The 19,177-nt window shown below is 40.2% G+C and overlaps 1 protein-coding gene across 4 annotated transcripts in view; it reads right to left on the bottom strand.

Moving 5' to 3' along the window:
• MYO1B (myosin IB) overlaps positions 1 to 19,177 on the bottom strand; it is a 179,711-nt gene that overhangs the window by 89,865 nt on the left and 70,669 nt on the right. For all 4 annotated transcript variants that reach the window (XM_037912508.2, XM_037912505.2, XM_037912507.2 and 1 more), the window contains exon 4: positions 5,304 to 5,398. In XM_037912508.2, coding sequence (XP_037768436.1) covers positions 5,304 to 5,398 — 95 coding nt within the window. The remainder of the gene's footprint in view (positions 1 to 5,303; positions 5,399 to 19,177) is intronic.

The raw sequence follows: 19,177 nt of genomic DNA, 5'->3' as shown, positions 1-19,177 counted from the left end.
CGTGTGGCACAAGCTGTCAGCAGGCAGTTTCCACAATATGCATCCGATGAAGTGAGCTGTAGCTCACGAAAGCTTATGCTCAAATAAATTGGTTAGTCTCTAAGGTGCCACAAGTACTCCTTTTCTTTTTGCAAATACAGACTAACACGGCTGTTACTCTGAAACCTGTCATTTTTACAAAGGTTCCCAGCCCTCACCGTTGCAAAGAAAAGCGTGAAAATGGGACCCAAGTCAAACCAATGCAGTGATGCCTACCCCAGTCCGCCAATAGCCTGAAACAATAGCTCTTTCCAGAAGGTATCATCTACAACTGACACTGCTCTTGCCGACCCTGCCAATACCACAGCAACACTGGAAAGTACTGGGAGAGGGGATGATGGGGAAAATGGGGGACAGGGGCGCACAGGCTGCTACTCCAGATGGAAAGGAGAGCAATTGCCATCACCCCAGCCTCTGCGGTGCGGGAGCAAGACTCTAGCACACAGACTAGAGTGACTAGACAGAAAGTGTGAAAAATCAGGACAGGGGATGGGCGGGTAATAGATGCAAAAAGCCCCAAATATCGGGACTGTCCCTATAAAATTGGGACATCTGGTCACCCTAACACAGACAGTTACACCGTCTGCTTCAACCACAGCTTGCCTTTACAAGGCTTCGCAAACACGTAATATTTCGAGATGTAGAGGTGTAAAATAAGATCATTCACAAAATTCTTCAGGATTTGGGGGCTATTTGGAGTATTTTTAATAGGCTAAAAAAGAGCAGGGCCATTTCTCCTTATAAACACTCCACAAAAAGCTCCATTTTCCTGAGTGACAAGTTTCAGAGTGCTAGCCATGTTAGTCTGTATCAGCAAAAATGAGGAGTCCTCGTGGCACCTTAGAGACTAACAAATTTATTTATTTCGTGGGCTATAACCCACCTCATCAGATGCATGGAGTGAAAAATACAGTAGGCAGGTATAAATATACAGCACATGAAAAGATGGGAGTTTCCTTACCAAGTGTGGGGCGGTCAGTGCTAATGAGGCCAGTTCAATCAGGGTGGATGTCGCCCATTCCCAACAGTTGACAAGAAAGTGTGAGTATCAACAGAGGGAAAATTACTTTTTGTAGTAACCCAGCCACTCCCAGTCTTTATACCAACCTGGGGAAGTGAAGAAACAGATTGACAGAGCCATAAGGGTATTCAGAAGTCACCTACTACAGGAGAGGCCCAATAAAGAAAATAACAGAACGCCACTAGCCATCACCTACAACCCCCAACTAAAACCTCTCCCGCGCATCATCAAGTATTACAACCTATCCTGAAGGACGATCCCTCACTCTCACAGACCTTGGGATACAGGCCAGTCCTCGCTTACAGACAACCCCCGAACCTGAAGCAAATACTCACAAGCAACTACACACCACACAACAGAAACACTAACTCAGGAACCAACCCCTGCAACAAACCCCGTTGCCAACTCTGTCCGCATATCTATTCAAGGGACACCATCATAGGACCTAACCACATCAGCCACACCATCAGGGGCTCGTTCACCTACACATCTACCAATGTGATATATGCCATCATGTGCCAGCAATACCTCTCTGCCATGTACATTGGCCAAACCGGACAGTCTCTACACAAAAGAATAAATGGACACAAATCAGACATCAAAAATTTTAACATTCAAAAACCAGTAGGCGAGCACTTCAATCTCTCTGGACACTCAATAACAGACTTAAAAGTGGCCATTCTTCAACCAAAAAACTTCACAAACAGACTTCAGTGAGAAACTGCAGAACTGAAATTAATTTTGAAACTTGACACCATCAAATTAGGCCTGAATAAAGACTGGGAGTGGCTAGGTCATTACAATAAATAATTTTCCCTCTGTTGATACTCACACCTTCTTGTCAACTGTTGGGAATAAGCCACATCCACCCTGATCGAATTGGCCTCATTAGCACTGACCGCCGCTCCAATTTGGTAAGGCAACTCCCATCTTTGCCTGCCTACTGTATTTTTCACTCCATGCATTTGATGAAGTGGGTTATAGCACAGGAAAACTTATGCCCAAATACATTTGTTAGTCTCTAAGGTGCCACAAGGACTCCTCACTGATTTTCCTGAGTGTCTCCCCTGTTACACCTGATGTACAGACAGGCAAACAAATTAGGGCAAAAATAAGAACTGACCTGAATCTTTGATGGTCAACAAAATTCAGGTACTTTTTTAAAAAAATGTACATGCTTCTGCATGTCCTACTTGCAGATTAGAATAAAAACAGAAGTATCAAAATACATGAAAAGCTATTCTCTTGGTCTCTTATTCCAGTCTGCCTCAGCCCAATATGTACCAGAAACATAATGAAACTCCCAATCAGCTTTCTAGCCAAAGAAATCTGGATAATTTTGGATATACATCCAAACTTTTACTTTATTTCAACATTTGAGAAAAACCTATGCAAGTCTCCAGGTACCTTTGACAGATTAGAAATATTAGGACAAAAAAAGCAGTAGCAAGACATCCTCTTTGTACAAGAAAATGCAATCCACAAAACCAAGAATATTTCCACACCTTGGGGAAACCCATGAGAATGCCACCAGAGCAAATACTCCTGTCTGCCCAAATATTCTTCTCACAGAGATCTCAGAAAGGACAAAACATCTGCAACACAATCCTGTCTACTACACACACTCAAGTCTACAAGACAGTTGACACCACCTCATGGTCAATGGTATGAAAGGCTTCTGATAGATCTAATAATACCAGCATAATCATTCTCCAAATCTTAACCAAAACCAAAAGATATCAGCATCAAGTGATGTTTTTTAGCAAATGTTGAACAAATATTTTCAATGCTACATGTTAACTTCATATTAATACCTTTTATACATCAGAAAGGGTAGCCATATTGGAGGTGAAAGCAATCCATTTATTTAACTACACTTATTTTCCCAAAAAACTAAAAAGAGGCTGATCTAAAGAGTTGACTTAATGCAGTAATATGAATCTCTCATAGAAAACGTATGAGCAGAAGTGGCTGATGAGCTAAGGGATAAAGACTGATTTAAATCTAGATTTGCTGTCTGAACACATGCTTAGGTTAGGGTTGCCAATTTTGGTTGGACGTATTCCTGGAGGTTTCATCACAGGACAATCTTTAATTAAAGATTATTTTTTAATTCCTGGAGACTCCAGGACAATCCTAGGCAACCCTAGCTCAGGTGTTAAGTGGAATGATATTCTGTTTCTACGTGGACATTCTTAAGAGTCTCAACCTTAGGCTCTAATTTCCCTCCCCCGTGAGTTGGGTGGGTGGAATGCTTGCAATCTTTCTGGGTGAAAAAGAGATTTTGGCAGTTGGACTAGTGATCAGATGAGGTAGGACACGCGAGTTGGAGCTTCATGCCCATCCTCCACAAAAAAGATCCCTCAGTGCTGAAGGAGCCATTTTCAGTGGAGCAGTAGAAGGGGAATGGAGACAAGAAATGGAAAACTGTCAGGCCTTTCTATGGAGAATAAAGTACTGTGTATCTCTCTGTTTACAAAGCACCCATTCTGTATGGTATGAAGGCAGTAGCAGGGCATTACAAATGATTGTGTCCCTTTTTTATCTGTCCAGTTTTAAAACAAAACAAGTTAAGAGTTGTTTCAGGTTTTACACTTCCCTCCCAAATCTCCTGAGCCAATCAGTTTTTCTCCCTGCCCTGTTGGGTTAGACCTTCGCAAAAACAATAGGGGAAAGCTATGAAACTGGTTACACACAAAGTGTTGCTGAAAGCACAAAATAAACAAATATTCTCTCTAATCTCTTCCAGTTATTGTAGTCCAAAAGGATCCACTTGAAACAGCAGGGAAGAAATTACTGAGACAAACATGATTTTTTTGTCGGCGGCATCCCCTAAAGATCACAGCTAGATTTAAACTGGACAGTAGTTGTGAGGAAATGGAAGATCTTTACCATGGATCAAAGGCTCCTAATGATGCTGAGACAATCAGGCTGATGTGCAGCAGTGAAATAAGAGACTACTCTGCATGCTTAAGTGTTCCTCAGCTATCTGATCTGACAAATCTCCCTAAACAGTCCAAATTCTTTGGGAAGGGCTACTCAAGCTTTGAGTGAAAAAAGAACTAAAGCAGCAAATAAGTGAATGTAATGTAATTTAGGGTAAGTGTGCACTTTCTGATGACATCAAGATAAATCCGGAGCAATATAATACATATATCACTAAAGAATTCCTTTAAACTATTAATGAAGTTTGAACTACTGTGCAGTGAACTTGTTTTAAGGGAATGTAAGATTATTTTTAATATGCTTATTTACTCAGTAGACCACCCATCACAGAACTGGAAAAGGAAAGAATTACAGAATGTCAAAGCCTCTCATTCAGGATTCACAAAAGGGGCAATAAAGAAAAGGACATAACTTTTGAGAATGCACATTAAGAACACTAAGGTGCAAAACCCTTCCAACCCTATGTCCCCCAAATGAAGCAACTCTCTATGCAGTCTTACAATATGTACACTTGGTGGTTTAATTTGTTATACCAATTTTATTTTTGTTTACTGGATGCATAATAAGCCATAAGTCTTCCTGCTTTCAGAAACAATCGCTCAGATGATGTAGAAACAAATTTAAGTGTTCTGTACCTGCTGTTTCTTTTCCACAGCAGCTCTATTAAATTGCTATTTGAGACTATAATGCAATTGATTTTTTTTTTAAATGAGCTTTCAAGGTGAACAGTTATGAAAGTGACATTTACCCCCACACAATTCCATACTTTTCAATGAACTGAGAATTTTCTCAAAAATTATTCCAGCTTTGCTTGAGAGAAATGCAGTTATCTTGTACGCTTGCCAGTGTACTAAGTGTAGCTGAGCACAGCATGAGAGATTTCATTTCCAAAGCCATCACCATTATGGTTTTTATATAAATAGTGTATGAAATTAAAAGTCCTATATTTAAAGGCTTTAGTGAATGCTTTCCTGGGTTTTCAACCAATCCCAAAACGGCAGGGGAGGTCCAGTTTTCACAGGCTTGGAGTGTATTCTGCAAGGCAAGTGAATCCTGAATTTATTTTGACCTTTGCAATATAGCGTCACCAAAAGGATGATTTGCACATTGATATCATGACATCGCACCAGTACAATGGAATTGCATTTATGCAACAACACTCAATGCAATGTCACACCTGCAGTAGCACATATCATGATGCAATTAGTTTACTGCATGGAGCAACTGCAAAGAGACAACTCCAACACCCTCTCATATTTTTGGAGGGGAGCATGGAGAAGACAAAGCTGTATATTACCTGTTTTTCCAGCTCCACTCTCCCCAGTAATAAGAATACACTGATCTTTATCCTGGTCCCTGAGGGATCTGTATGCTTCATCTGACAGAGCAAAGCTGTAAAGTAAAAGATGATGAATTTAGCAGAGAAATAAGCAAATGTCATCAAGACTATATATATATCATCAAGACATTATATATATGTCCTTGAGGTTCAGATAGCATTAAAACAATGCTATGTAGCTTCCTAAGCACTATACCAAGTGATAAATGGAGAACTGAAGCTTCTTTGGAATCCTATGAGCCAATAAAGTCTAACATGGATGTTCGTGATTACTGATTTATTTCATAATTACAGTTCTAGAATGGGCCTAGGAAAGAAATAGAAGTTACTTCCCTCCACCACACTTTTTTAGAGACTCATTAAAGCCTTCAGAATTTGCAGACATACATCCGTCCATGTAAGTATTCATTTAGCTGCCACTGTAAGAAATGCCAGTATTTTCAGAGTCAAGTAACAACCTAAGTTTACAACCCACAATCAAAGCACTGCAATGAGATATTGTATCAATTTGTTATTTCAACTATATTTGTGGTTAGAATTTATCTTATTCATATCACTACTAACATGCAAGAAGGGGGTTGATGCTCTGCTCTTCCACTGAGTGGAAGATGCTTCAGGCAGGAAATCAGTCAAATCTCCATTGTGATCTTATACTTTCCCCTGGCACATACTTCCCCAATTCCACTCCTTCATTCAAGCAAATTTCCTCCAAACCACTGCATGTTATATTCCAAAACAATTTCCCCTCTAAAGAAGTGGGAGAAACCCTTAAAAATCTTATTAAAAGATTATGAATATAATTTGAATGGTTAAAGTACACACGGTATGTTTAAAACATTAACTATCAGTCCGTGGCTTGTCATTGTTCCTCGGCATATTTTCATGTTTTCTGATTAGCTGAATTACTGACATTTGGAAACCAAATTTAGGGTGGCGTTACATAATTTGGAGCTAAAAAACAGATTAAGAATTGACATCATCATCTCTGCACTAGCAGAGACTTCAGGCCTACTATACTGGAACATACACACACACAGGCCACGAGACAAAATCATAGCAATTTGTCGGACAATTTGGATCTTTGGCTGACAATGAAACTGTATACAGCACATCATACAGTGCTATTAAGAGTGCTATCTACTGTACTGCCAACATTATTTCCTGCAGCACCTGGTTGTTCCCTGAAGATCTCATTCAAGTACTAACTAGGCCTGATCTTGCTTAGTTTATAACATTAGACACAGCTCAAGATGGTTTGGAAACATCCATGCCCAACAAGACGCAGAAACAAGACGCTAACTGGTAACTCATATTTAAGAACAGATTGATGCACTAGCCACTTTAACCACAGCAAACCAAAGATGTCCAACTCCTCTTGATGTATCTGGCATTGATGAGAAGATTCCTAAAACTTTTAATACTGCTCTGGAGACCCATTCATCTTTAGAATTTGAACTCAATGATTCAACTAGATGTGAAAATTGTTTAAAATACAAGAAAGTAGAGAGCTCTAATGTGTTTAACACTGAAATAGAGTTGATTTGCGATATGGCCAGCATGTAACAACAGTAGCAAAGAAAAGACTCCACTGCTGCCGAGAGACCATGATGCAATTCCTGGCAGCAGCCCTATTGTCATGTATCCAAAGTACAGTTGCTAGATTCACAAGATTCTCTGGTAGGACACATTCAGGAAGAGAATAATATTCCTTAAAGGTGCTGCAGATACACTTGCAAAGTTGAGAGTGTAACACATGCCTCTTAGACTTATCTGTGTAAATATGTTCATCATAGTTAATTTTAAGCAACATTCTTTCAAAGCAATCTGTGAGGGAAGAAGCAAAATGGGCCAAGGGCCTTCAGGCAGCAGTAGGGGTCCAGGGAGAGGGCAGGGAAGAGATCATAGAATCATAGAACTGGAAGGGACCTCAAGAGGTCATTTAGTCCAGTCCCCTGCACTCAGGGCAGGACTAAGTATTATCTAGACCAGTGCTTCTCAAGCTATCTGATGTGAGGGACCGGCAACTTTTTTTTTTTCCAATGTGCGCGCAGACCGGCAGCCGAGGGCTCATGGACTGGCACCAGACCGCAGACCACCACTTTGAGTAGCACTGATCTAGACCATGTCCCTGACAAGTGTTTGTCCAACCTGCTCTTAAAAATCCCCAATGATGGAGATTCTACAGCCTCCCTAAGCAATTTATTCCAGTGCTTAACTATTCTGACAGTTAGGAAATTTTTCCTAATGTCCAACCTAAACTGCCCTTGCTGCAATTTAAGCCCATTGCTTCTTGTCCTATCCTCAGAGGTTAAGAACAACAATTTTTCTCCCGCCTCCTTGTAACAACCTTTTATGTACTTGAAAACTGTTATGTCCCCTCTCAGTCTTCGCTTCTCCAGAGACTGAACAAACCCAATTTTTTCAATCTTCCTTCAGAGGTCATGTTTTCTAGACCTTTAATCATTTCTGTTGCTCTTCTCTGGACTTTCTCCAATTTGTCCACATCTTTCCTGAAATGTGGCGCCCAAAACTGGACACAATACTCCAGCTGAGGCCTAATCAGCGCGGAGTAGAACTGAAGAATTATTTTTTGTGTCTTGCTTACAATACTCCTGCTAATACATCCCAGAATGATGCTTGCTTTTTTTGCAACAGCGTTTCACTGTTGACTCATATTTATCTTGTAATCCACTATGACCCCTAGATCCCTTTCCACAGTACTCCTTCCCAGGCAGATGGGATATTAACAACGCAAGCTGTGGTTTCCATGGGTTTGTTTCTGGAAGACAGCTTTCATATAAACACTACAGTGTCATTTTTTAAGTGAAGTCACAGAATGGTTAGCTCACCAAGCCCATCCAGCCATAGAATCCAGTGCCGTTTGTCCTTCAAACTGTCCCATCCATCATCTCCAAGAATACCACCCCAGCACAAACAAATTGGTATTTCTACTACTGAAGTACCAGGTTTGCAAACATCAGTCCTCACTTGACATAGTGGGGCTGGAACAATTTGTATAGTGGGGGTGCTGAGAGCCATTGAAGCAAACTGTAAACAGTGTATATAATGGAAACTACTTTGAGCCAGTGGGTGTAGCAGCATCACCAGCACCCCTAGTTCCAGCACCTCTGCTTGACAGTATTACACCAGAAAACAGTGTGGAGACCTCATCGGCAATTTTAGGGCAACCAACACATTCCTAATTCATATCTTGAATGTGTCACCTTAAAATCATTCACCTCTAACAAGGCTACTGAATTCTCTAGTGCTGAAATGCCACTATCACTAGCCCTACATGGATTGTACAGCATTAGAGATTGTCTTCAAACACACACAATCAATCACCTCAGAAGAACAATTCACAAGCAACGAAGTCTTTCTTCACACGGAAACTTGAAGTATAAGGTTATAAACAACCAACAGAAATGTAAAAGAAAGGAAAACAGTCATTTTTATCCAAATCACCTGGCCTTGCATAATTCAGCCAGGGCTGTTGTGTGTTTATTTGGAATGTTTTCTTTTTCTGAGGAAACCTCACCACTATACAATGCTGGAAAGCCTAATACAATCTTCAAATAGCATATCAAAGAGTATATCCAGACACACAAGACAAATCAGGTTCACTTACACTGACAAAAAATTCACACACACAGTTAATAAAACTTTCCTCATGCAAGTTGTATGTTTACCCTGAAGTTCAGGCTATGCCTTTCACAAATTTAGTTCTAGAAGGCATAGCCCAGGAAGTGTTTTAGTAGCAAGCCTTTTAAAGAATTTTCTGCGTTCGTGGCACTGCCTACACAGAATTAGTGCCATCTGTGTCAGAGTTTGGAACATAAATGTTTATTTAAAATAAAAAAGTAACAGATTCACCCATCATGTCTAATTTAACAATACACCATTATTGTAGAGTATTTTATACATTTTCTATCCTCTTCTTGCTGTGTAATAAAAATTAGATCCCTACCCCTTTCCAGGTACATCCTCTATTCGTTATAAACGATTAGAAATGGTCTCATGCTCTGTAAAAATAGATCTCAGTTTAGTTTTTATCATAATTTAACGACCACAAATAATCCTTCTACTTCTCCTTTTCTTTTGGTAGCATTAACGTGTACTCCTCAGTGATGTCAACATTTATGACTATAACCCTAAACCACATGCCACTCTTCTGAGCCACCATATAATTACAGAACCTAAATAGATCTTTAGAGTAGTTCTTAGCTAAAAGACAGTTGTGAACCGTATGATTTGAATTATCTTATGAGTGTGTCAGCAATGTCATTTACCACACTTCATTATAAACTCTTCTTTCATTTGTAAGTTTTAATATAAAAGTCAACCCTGTTATTCTCCTACCACATCAAGGATACAATATTTACTGAAGTTCTCCCTTAGTTGAGATCTAAGTATAGGAACAATTTGAATCCTAAATGCTACCCATATCTAGATCAATCACGACGTTCCTTGTTCTATAGCCATAGTACTTTTCATAGCACAAAGTGTTTAGGCTGTGTACTTTCAAACAACTGGAATTATCACTGATTTTGAAAAGTTCATTTTGACCCCAATATTTTGTTTTGTTTTCTTTACATCCATTTCATAGAATCATGAAGGGACCTCAGAAGGTCATCTAATCCAACCCCCTGCTCAAAGCAGGACCAATCCCCAATTTTTGCCCCAGGTCCCTAAATGGCCCCCTCAAGGATTGAATTCACAACCCTGGGTTTTTATGCTGGAGTACACGTTCACTGAGGACTTGCTAATCAGAGAAATAAAACTAAAGAACATAAATATCTGAAAGTTAATCACTACATTGAGACTACATCCATGAATGCAAAAAGCACTGACAATCTTCATTCCCCTACCAAGCTCTATGCTCCACTTTTACTTGCAAGTTTCAGAGTACTTGCAAGGAATTTTCAATTTTAACTACAATGCATTACTGCCCACCTCCACCAACTATTGTCTTCTATCCCCATCCGTAGTACTCAGCTTTCCCTTGTTTCCCTCCCTCCAATCTCTCAGACATCATCCTTTTAACAAAGGACACTTAGGGCCAGATTTAAAATCCCAACAGGCACGTTTCCAAATTTGGCCTTTAATGACTGTATCCTGTCTCTTCCTGCCTCCAAACTTTTGCTCCCTTCCCAGCAATAATCACTCACCACCTACCTGAGTGCTCAAGATTGCCACCACTGCCCCCCTCTAAATTCCTTTGCTCTTGTTTTCATAACTATCATCTGTCATCTTCCCTTTCTTAGCAAAACCTAGAAAAATGTCATGATTTAAATAAAACAATGTCATTGTTTAAATAAAAATAGTCATTGTTTGTTTAAATACCACTCCCAAAACAACTTCTTTGATCATTTTCATTCTGGCATCTGTCCCTTTCACAATAGTAAAATACCCTTCTACATGTGGTTAACCACCATGGACTAGCTGATGATTTTCTCTCACCTCAGCACTAGCCAGGGCCGGCTCCAGCTTTTTTGCCTCCCCAAGTGGCGAAGAAGAAAAAAAAAGAAAAACCCGATTGAGCTGCCGCCGAAGTGGAAGAGACAGAATGAAGGACTCGCCACTGAATTGCCGCCAAAGACCCGGAAGTGCTGCCCCAGGCACCTGCTTCCTTGGCTGGTGCCTGGAGCTGGCCCTGGCACTAGCTACTCTTTCCTCATCCTTCTTAGTCCTCAAAGTTTATCTTCATAATTCCCCCACCTTCTCTCTTCCCCTGTTTGCAGTTACTTAGACAGTTCCCTGTGCTAATCAAACAGCAGTGTCTTCTGTTTCCTTGTCTCTCCACAGCAGGTGGCAGATCCTCCTCTCCGAGCTGCCTCCACCATCTGAAATAGACTCCATGTCTCTGAGCCTAACTGAATCCTTGATTCTTTTCAGATCCCATGTTAAGGCCTATTGCTTTGTCTTGGAATGTAACTTCTAACTCATTCTCTACTTTAAAAAAATTCTATTTTTTGAGTCTTCCAATTTACTTATACTTAGTCATTCTCCTTGGAACTCAGCCATTGTAATCCTCTTCTACCCCATTACAGATAAGCATATTGCCAGGATATACTGTAAACGATATGCAGTTAATTATATTTTCACGTGTAGAGGATAATCTGTTTGATATTTTTATGTTAATACAGAAGTATTAATAAATTAGTAAATTGTAATTTATCAAGTTTGAGTAAAATTCAGAGTAACATTCATTATTTCCTTGCTGCCACAACATCTAAATGGATACTAATCAGAGAGAGATTCAAAGAAAACAACAATTGCAAACAAATCAGCACTTCTCTCCCACTCTGAGTTGGAGGAAACAACAAAACCCAGCTGGGTATCAAGAATCTCAGTGCCTTTAAAGACTGGGATCAACATGGAAGAGTGCTGTGTAAATCGTTTTTGAAATTTTATTTTGCTAAACATTACTCTATTTTTGGGAAGGGAATGAAGCTATTCAGCTATCCAGGTTTAAAAAAATACTATCACCATGTATTAAAAAGGTATTCGCTTATATGTACTGAAATATCGTTTAATCTTAATTGCCCTAAAATAAAACGCATTCCTCAGCTCCCATAAGACTATTTGCAATTTAATTCTTTGTGTTCAGCACTTTCCCTTCCTTGGAGAAAGTTGATTAGCTTGCTGTTATATTAAGCGAACAAAGCAGGGGACTACAAAATAGATGTAGCTTTGCCTAGGCGAGGTCTTTACAAACGAGCAGCTATCATTTTTTAAAAATGCCAATCAAAACAAGAATAAAATCAACTGATGTCTATACATGCGGATAAAGAGAATTGTGAAGCCTGTTGTGGCAGAAGGAATAAATCACAAACAACTACTCCCAACAACCCTGCATTTTACAGAAGTTTTGTTGTTGAGAGGAACTCTGAAATCTGTTGTACCAACAATGGTGTGTGGATTATATACACATCAGCAAGAGCATTTTACCTCAGTATACCTTCATATATTATGTTACTTATGTGGGAGACTGCTAACTGTGTGATAGTATTAGACACAGAACAACGCGTGAAGTTTTATACACCAACCCATTTGATTTTAAAAGTAGCCATGGTTTACAGAAGAAAAATTCTGTTCATTGGTTACAGAAAGAGAGCTAACTTTCAACAGCAGAACACTTTAGGCACAGTCTTCTTTCAGGGTCAGAGGAGCTTATTTGAAAGCCCAGTGTTGGGAAAGTTCTCACCAATACTCAACCTCTCTACACTCCAGATTTTATCCATCATCAGTTATTTCAGGCCTGTTCTGCTCTGAGACTCACACACTTTTCTTATCTTCCCCAGGACAAGGCACAGTTCAGGCATGTTCTGGGTCAAGAGATGCTTTTTAACTTTGCATCCAATCTCCCTTGACAGAGGTTTAACTTGCTCTTTTTCCCCAAGGGCAGGGCCATCTCATTCTCCCCAGCACACTATACCCAGATCACAGCCTTCAAGCCCCATGGGAACTTCCCCATGTGAGGCAAGTTAAAAGAGACTATGGGTATGTGTGTACACTGCAGTTAAAAACCCACGACTGGCCTGTGCCAACTGACAGGCTCAGGTTAAGGGGCTGTTTAATTCAGGTGTAGACATTTGGCCTTGGGCTGGAGCCCAGACTCTAGGACACTGCTTGAGCTTGAGCTGCAGCCCGTCCCTGAACGTCTACACCAGAATTAAACAGCCCCTTAGTCCCAGCTCCATGAGTCCGGGCCGGCTGTGGGTGTCTAACTGCAGTGTAGACATACCTTTTGTCCTCTCAGGTATGTCTATCACCTCTATCACTGAATAGGGACTCTGGTACTGAAAAATGCTCCAAACACACCAACTTCTAAAAATCAGGAAGAAATCTCCTTAACGCAATCCACATGAACTACAAACTGAGTGTATATATTCCCCATCTTTCAATTGCATCTAATTCATCTCTTCACATTTACCTGGTTTCGGAGTAGCAGCCGTGTTAGTCTGTATCCACAAAAAGAAAAAGAGGACTTGTGGCACCTTAGAGACTAACAAATTTATTTGAGCATAAGCTTTCGTGAACTACAGCTCACTTCATCAGCTGTAGCTCACGAAAGCTTATGCTCAAATAAATTTGTTAGTCTCTAAGGTGCCACAAGTACTCTGTTTCTTTTTGCACATTTACCTGTAATTATACTAAAGAGCACAAAAAAGGTGAGAAGTCATCTTACATCAAGGTTATACACGCCTCCATCCAATGCTGACGGTGCACAAATGCCTGCTGAAAGGACTGCTCAGCATTTTGGGGTTGGAGAGCGGGCCGTCTGAAACTGTCACTAAACTCCCTTTCTCCCCCCGCCAGTTTTTCCTTCCACCAACTGCTCCCGCCCACCCAGTCTCTCTGTAGACATAAAGCTTCCTTTTACCTTTACCTCCTCATCAACTTTGTCCTTACTTATAATAGGAAAAAGTTTTGCCCTTCCATAAAGTGGAGATCATAGCTTTGTTCCACTGGGAGTTGATACACAAATGTGACATCAAAAAGAGTCAAACAGCCAATCAGAATATGGCTTTGGCTAGTAAGTACCCCTCGGCAAATTCAAATTTGAAGTCAGAAATGAGTCGCCCAGCTGGATATTAGTGTGTTTTGTAAAATACACTGGTGGTGCCCAAGTGACAAAAAACACCTTTAATCGGCTCCCTTGCTGACACTTTTCAACAGACTGGCCAAAGAGCTGACTGGCGGGGGGACTGAGATGTGGTCCCTCCAAAATATTGTTGAGGCACAACGGCAGGGCAGAGCAGTAGGGAAGCTTGAACCGTGCTCTTGTTGTACCAGTTCTGTGGATAAACAAGATGACAGGTCAGTCGCCTGTGCTGTCAATACGCACAAGATCCAGAGGAACGAAAGCACCCATTTTTATATATTAAGTTGAAAAAACATGGGCTGGTTCCAGTTCTAAACATCCCAAACTTTTTTAACATGGCTGCAGTCACAAAGGAGTTAAATATACTTTGTTTTACATAAGGAACAGGTTCCTTGTTCGCAGCTGGAATGAATCCCTATTTCAAGTGAAAAATGCAAAAACTTTATGAAATGAGCTTTTCAGCAAAGCAGTTTGTTTTGTTTTCCTCTTTCCATAGCTCTATTAGTGGAAACAATGCTGACAAGCTAGATCCCACGTAATAGTAGTACTCATTACCTGTAACACTACCTACCCTCTGGATTTAGTGGTAAAGGATGACTCCCACTTCAAAGGACAGTTTCAGAGGCACAGCATTATCCAGTGGCACCTTAGAGACTAACAAATTTTTTGTTAGTCTCTAAGGTGCCACAAGTACTCCTTTTCTTTTTGCGAATACAGACTAACACGGCTGCTACTCTGAAACCTAGCATTATCCAGGTCAGTTGCTGACCAAGGAATCTAGCTCTCACACACCTAACATGCAGGAGTGGTAGCCATGCCAGCCAAACTGACACTTCACCATTTGAACACACATAGCTGAGCCTGTTAGAGCATTAGCAAAAGTATTTGCAATGATAGGTATTGCAGGGATTGGAGACAGATGCCTTTTTCCATAGAACTCCAGGAAGAAAAGTTGTTTGACTGCTTGTTTGTGAGTTTTAGGACGCATTATAGCTCTATTGGGCTGTAGTTTATTTCTGGGAGGAAAAAGTTGCAGAAGCCAAGTTGTTACAGCCAGGGCTAGCTCTACAGTTTTCGCCGCCCCAAGCAGTGAAAAAAACTGCCACTGGATGGCAAAAGGAAGAAGCTGCCGCCGAACTGCCGCCGCAGCAGGAGGAACTGCCGCCCCTAGCACCTGCTTGGAACACTGGTGCCTGGAGCCTGCCCTGGTTACAGCCCTTAGCTGAAAGTTACACGTAATTGAACAGTTTACTTCCTAATACAGATCTGCTCTAGTGGTATCTGTGTTATTGCCTAAGCAGCTACAGTCTCTACTCTCTTTTATTGTAAAAAGTATATTTTGGATTTTTTTTTAAATAAGCTATGGATACTTTAATAAAGCTATATAATCTGTGTACCAATAAATTGCCATTGCTTACTCCACTGAGCTCTGCATGTGAGTGATTGCACTCAAAGGAAAAAATTCAGTATAATATCAGGAAGGCTAGTGGCTGAAGTTGTGTGTTTTTATTTAACCTTTTGGAGCTTTGTTATTCTAACAGTTGGCTTGTAAAGCTTCACATTCACTTCCCTGACAGACACATTCCACCATTTATTGGCACATCAAGATACATGTGTATTTGTTGTGCAACAGCTGAATAGGGCAGTAATGAGGAAATATGAAAAACAAATGGTTTTCCCTGCTACATTTCTAGGAGTTTAACTACTCCTTTGTGTTAGCTACATATCAATGGTTGGATCTGATTAACACCTGTTGAATTATAAAGATCTTGCATTTAGTTTGAAGAGAAACAAAGCCTTTTCTGTACTGGAAGTTTCAAAACTTGAACCTTAAAAGCACCCGTACATGGGCTCTTACTCAGGGTTTCTGCGAAAGTTCTGTATTGAACATAGCACATCTTTGAAAATTATTCAGGATGGCAATGCTCCCCAATTTCCGACTGAACAAGACACATTAAATGCAAGTTGCCTAAACAAAACTGACATTCATTTAATTTGTGCAGTTCAGCGTATTTATTCCATTAAAAGAAACAGTATATTTTAAAGCAATTAGTTATCATTTTATAGCAAAGTACAGAGTTAAGCAAAATCCTCCGGCTCGGGGGAGAGCAATATAAAATATCTTGGTTTTCACTGTAGATTGGATCATCGTACAACTTTTTGAAATGGGGCATATCCAAGACACTAGCGTGGTTCAGATACACTGTTAAACACAATTAGGGGCTGTTTATAGTACAAAAAGAAATCCCAACATTGCTGCATGGGTAGTGTAGACAGGCTTTAAGCATATCTCGCAAAAGGAAAGGGTGCCTTTCTGGCGGTTCTGCTCTGGAAACTGACTTGGCAAGGGGTTGCTTACATGAGCACTTGATTCACGGCAAACTGGGCTGCAAATCTACTCCACACCATGCACTGAAAGTTTCCTAGTGTGCTTTAATGTACTCCCATTTCAAACCTGTGTCGATCAAATCACACTAGGGAACTTTTAGAGCACAGCAGCAGGGCGCACACACACAGTGCGTGGCAAGCTAGTGCAGGCTAGATTTATACCCCACCTTCCCAAAAGCTAAGCGTTCATGCAGGCAAGCCCTAAAAATGTGGGATTCCATTATACTACCTCAATGATTTCTATATATACTATGTTCTGTTTAGAAGATGGGAATGGGGGGAGAACACTTCTAATTGCCAGCCCCAGAAACTCAACCTTGGAATCGGACAATAAAAGCAGCTTCTTTCTTTCTAAGCACCACCACCAGCAAGAAGTCGTAGAGGCCAAATTCTGCCCTCTGCAACAAAACGTACATCACCATTAGTGTTCACTGGAGTTTGCCCAACTGTAACTGAGTGGAATTTAGTCAATAATTCTGTTGATGTACAAGTAGCAATACGCTCCAGCTCACTCTCTCTTAGGTGAGCTCATCCTACAGTCTAAATTGGAGCAAAAAGTACTAAACACTTATTTTTGTCTCTAAAATAACTAGATATGACCTTTAATACACATGGGAAACAACTGTTGAGTAAGAAAGTACCATTTTACAGTCACTTTTCAGAGTGCAACCACACTGTAAAGATTTCATCTCAAAGGACAAGAGCCTGATTTAACATGAGTGAATCCCAGTTCCCTGAACATATCCATAAGAGTTACATCATCTGATGCAGAATGACAACTCTTAGCATGCAGCTTCTGTAGTTCTGCCTAGTGGCACCTCTAAAAATAAAGAAACACTGGACTTTGCCAAATATAAAAGAAGAAAAGCAAAACAATTCATTAGAAAAACTATGATATGTCTTTGGTAAAGTATTTACACAGCAGTGTGTAAACCTCAACTCTAACCACAGGAACCATTTCTAGGGAGAAGATAGCTGTTACTATGCCCACCCAGTCCTTGACTTCTCTGCTGAGACTCAACAAAGATGCCAAATAGAGTGGTGAGTTTTTGTGATGTGAACAACAAGAACTGCAGCTGGTCAGGAATTTTCCATCTGAATGATTGTTCACATTCTCTCCTATGAGCTAGGCTCCCTAGCTGGAGTACATCTCCCATAATGCACCCAGAATCATGAGACTCCCCGCTGGATCATATTGCATCGTGGGAGACTTAGTCTTCCACGTAGCCCACCCATGGAAGATAATGCAGGCCTGAACTACAATTACCATAAGGCAACAAAAATTCAATCTAATGTTGATCTGATTGTAAACAAAGCGCTTTGGTTCAATTCAACAAAAGGAAATGAAACATTTCAATTTCAGAAACATCAAAATGTCTTATTTCAGCCAAAAATATCAAATGAAATGTTTCACCATTTCTGAATCACAAATTGTCAGAATTTCCACACACACAAAAATTCAGCTTTGTATCCCAATTTTGGGATGAAAAAAGGTAGTGAAATAGTAGAAATTCTTAGGTTAGTTCTCAGAGCTGAAATGACTTTTTCTATGTCAAACTGGAGGGGCTTGATAGTGCGGGGGGGGAGGGAGAGAGAATCCACCCAAAAACAAGCAGGACTTGGTCAAAAGTTTGCAGGTTCTGCAAAATACAGTTCGAAATTTAAATCACACTGGACAAATTCATGTCCTCCGGGATCTCCAAACATCCAGGTTTTTGTTCCAACTAGCAAATAATTGTTTTTATTAAAATCCACTAGTTTGGATTGAATATAGAATTCTCACATGCCCTAGACTTTAGAGTGAATTACGACATTTAAGTAAGAACATAAGAACAGCCATACTGGGTCAGACCAAAGGTCCATCTAACCCAGTATCCTGTCTTCCGACAGTGGCCAATGCCAGGTGCTTCAGAGGGAACAGAACAAGTAATCATCAAGCAATCCATCCCATGTTGCCCATTCCCAGCTTCTGGCAAATAAAGCGTTTCATATGCAATATTAAGCAGTGTATATTTTAAAATAAACTATTAAGTGCTTGTTGGATTAAAAACCTGGACTACTGGCTGTCGCCAAAGACCAAAGATGAGAGTCCCTGTCTCAAGCAGTGACCTAATACACCACCTGGAAAGTCTCACTCTTTGGACTTGGAACTCACTCTTTGAGGCTGTAAATCTCACTCTTAAGGACAGCCATCTCTGTCTTTTGCAGGAATCTGACAAATGAAAAACATCCAATCTCATGATCAAACACTTTCTGTTCCTCCTCCTCCCGCCGCAAAACACAGAAACTTCCCTGCTTTTACTTAAAGATACAATGATTTGATATTTGCAGGGTTTAACAACTAAAAATCCCTTCTTCAATATGCAAAAACAAAACAAGAAAAGTGTAGGTTTAAAATAACTTATCTCACTGCAATTTAATTCAATGGTTTTGGGTAGCTTAAATCCCTATTTGTACATCCTAAATTTGTCTCTCTTATTTACCCAATATATAAAAGTGAACAAGTGTACTGAGTTTGCTGTGACAGTAAACTGGAAGATTGTTCATCTTTTTATTCCTACCATATCATAAGAAGGGCTGTGTTTTTCCAAACAATTGTATTACTCAAATAAGATCCTGACGGTTGAGAAGAAATCAGATGGAGCCTAGTGTAGGAAGCGGTATATGAAGGATAAACATTTGATGGGGAAAGTCTTGCCTGTAAGGTTGCAGTGGAGATGGAATTATTCCAAGGGTTTGCTGCCAGTTTCATTTATGTCATATTGTTATTTAAAATCATGTCAAAGGCTCCCAGGATAGCAGATGGTCACCCTGTTTGCATGTTATAAATTGCAAG

This window comes from Chelonia mydas, chromosome 11, assembly GCF_015237465.2.
Source record: "Chelonia mydas isolate rCheMyd1 chromosome 11, rCheMyd1.pri.v2, whole genome shotgun sequence".
NCBI classification, from domain to species: Eukaryota; Metazoa; Chordata; order Testudines; family Cheloniidae; genus Chelonia; species Chelonia mydas.
Note: the sequence above shows the minus strand (reverse complement) of the source record. Positions and strands in the feature narration are given on the sequence as shown.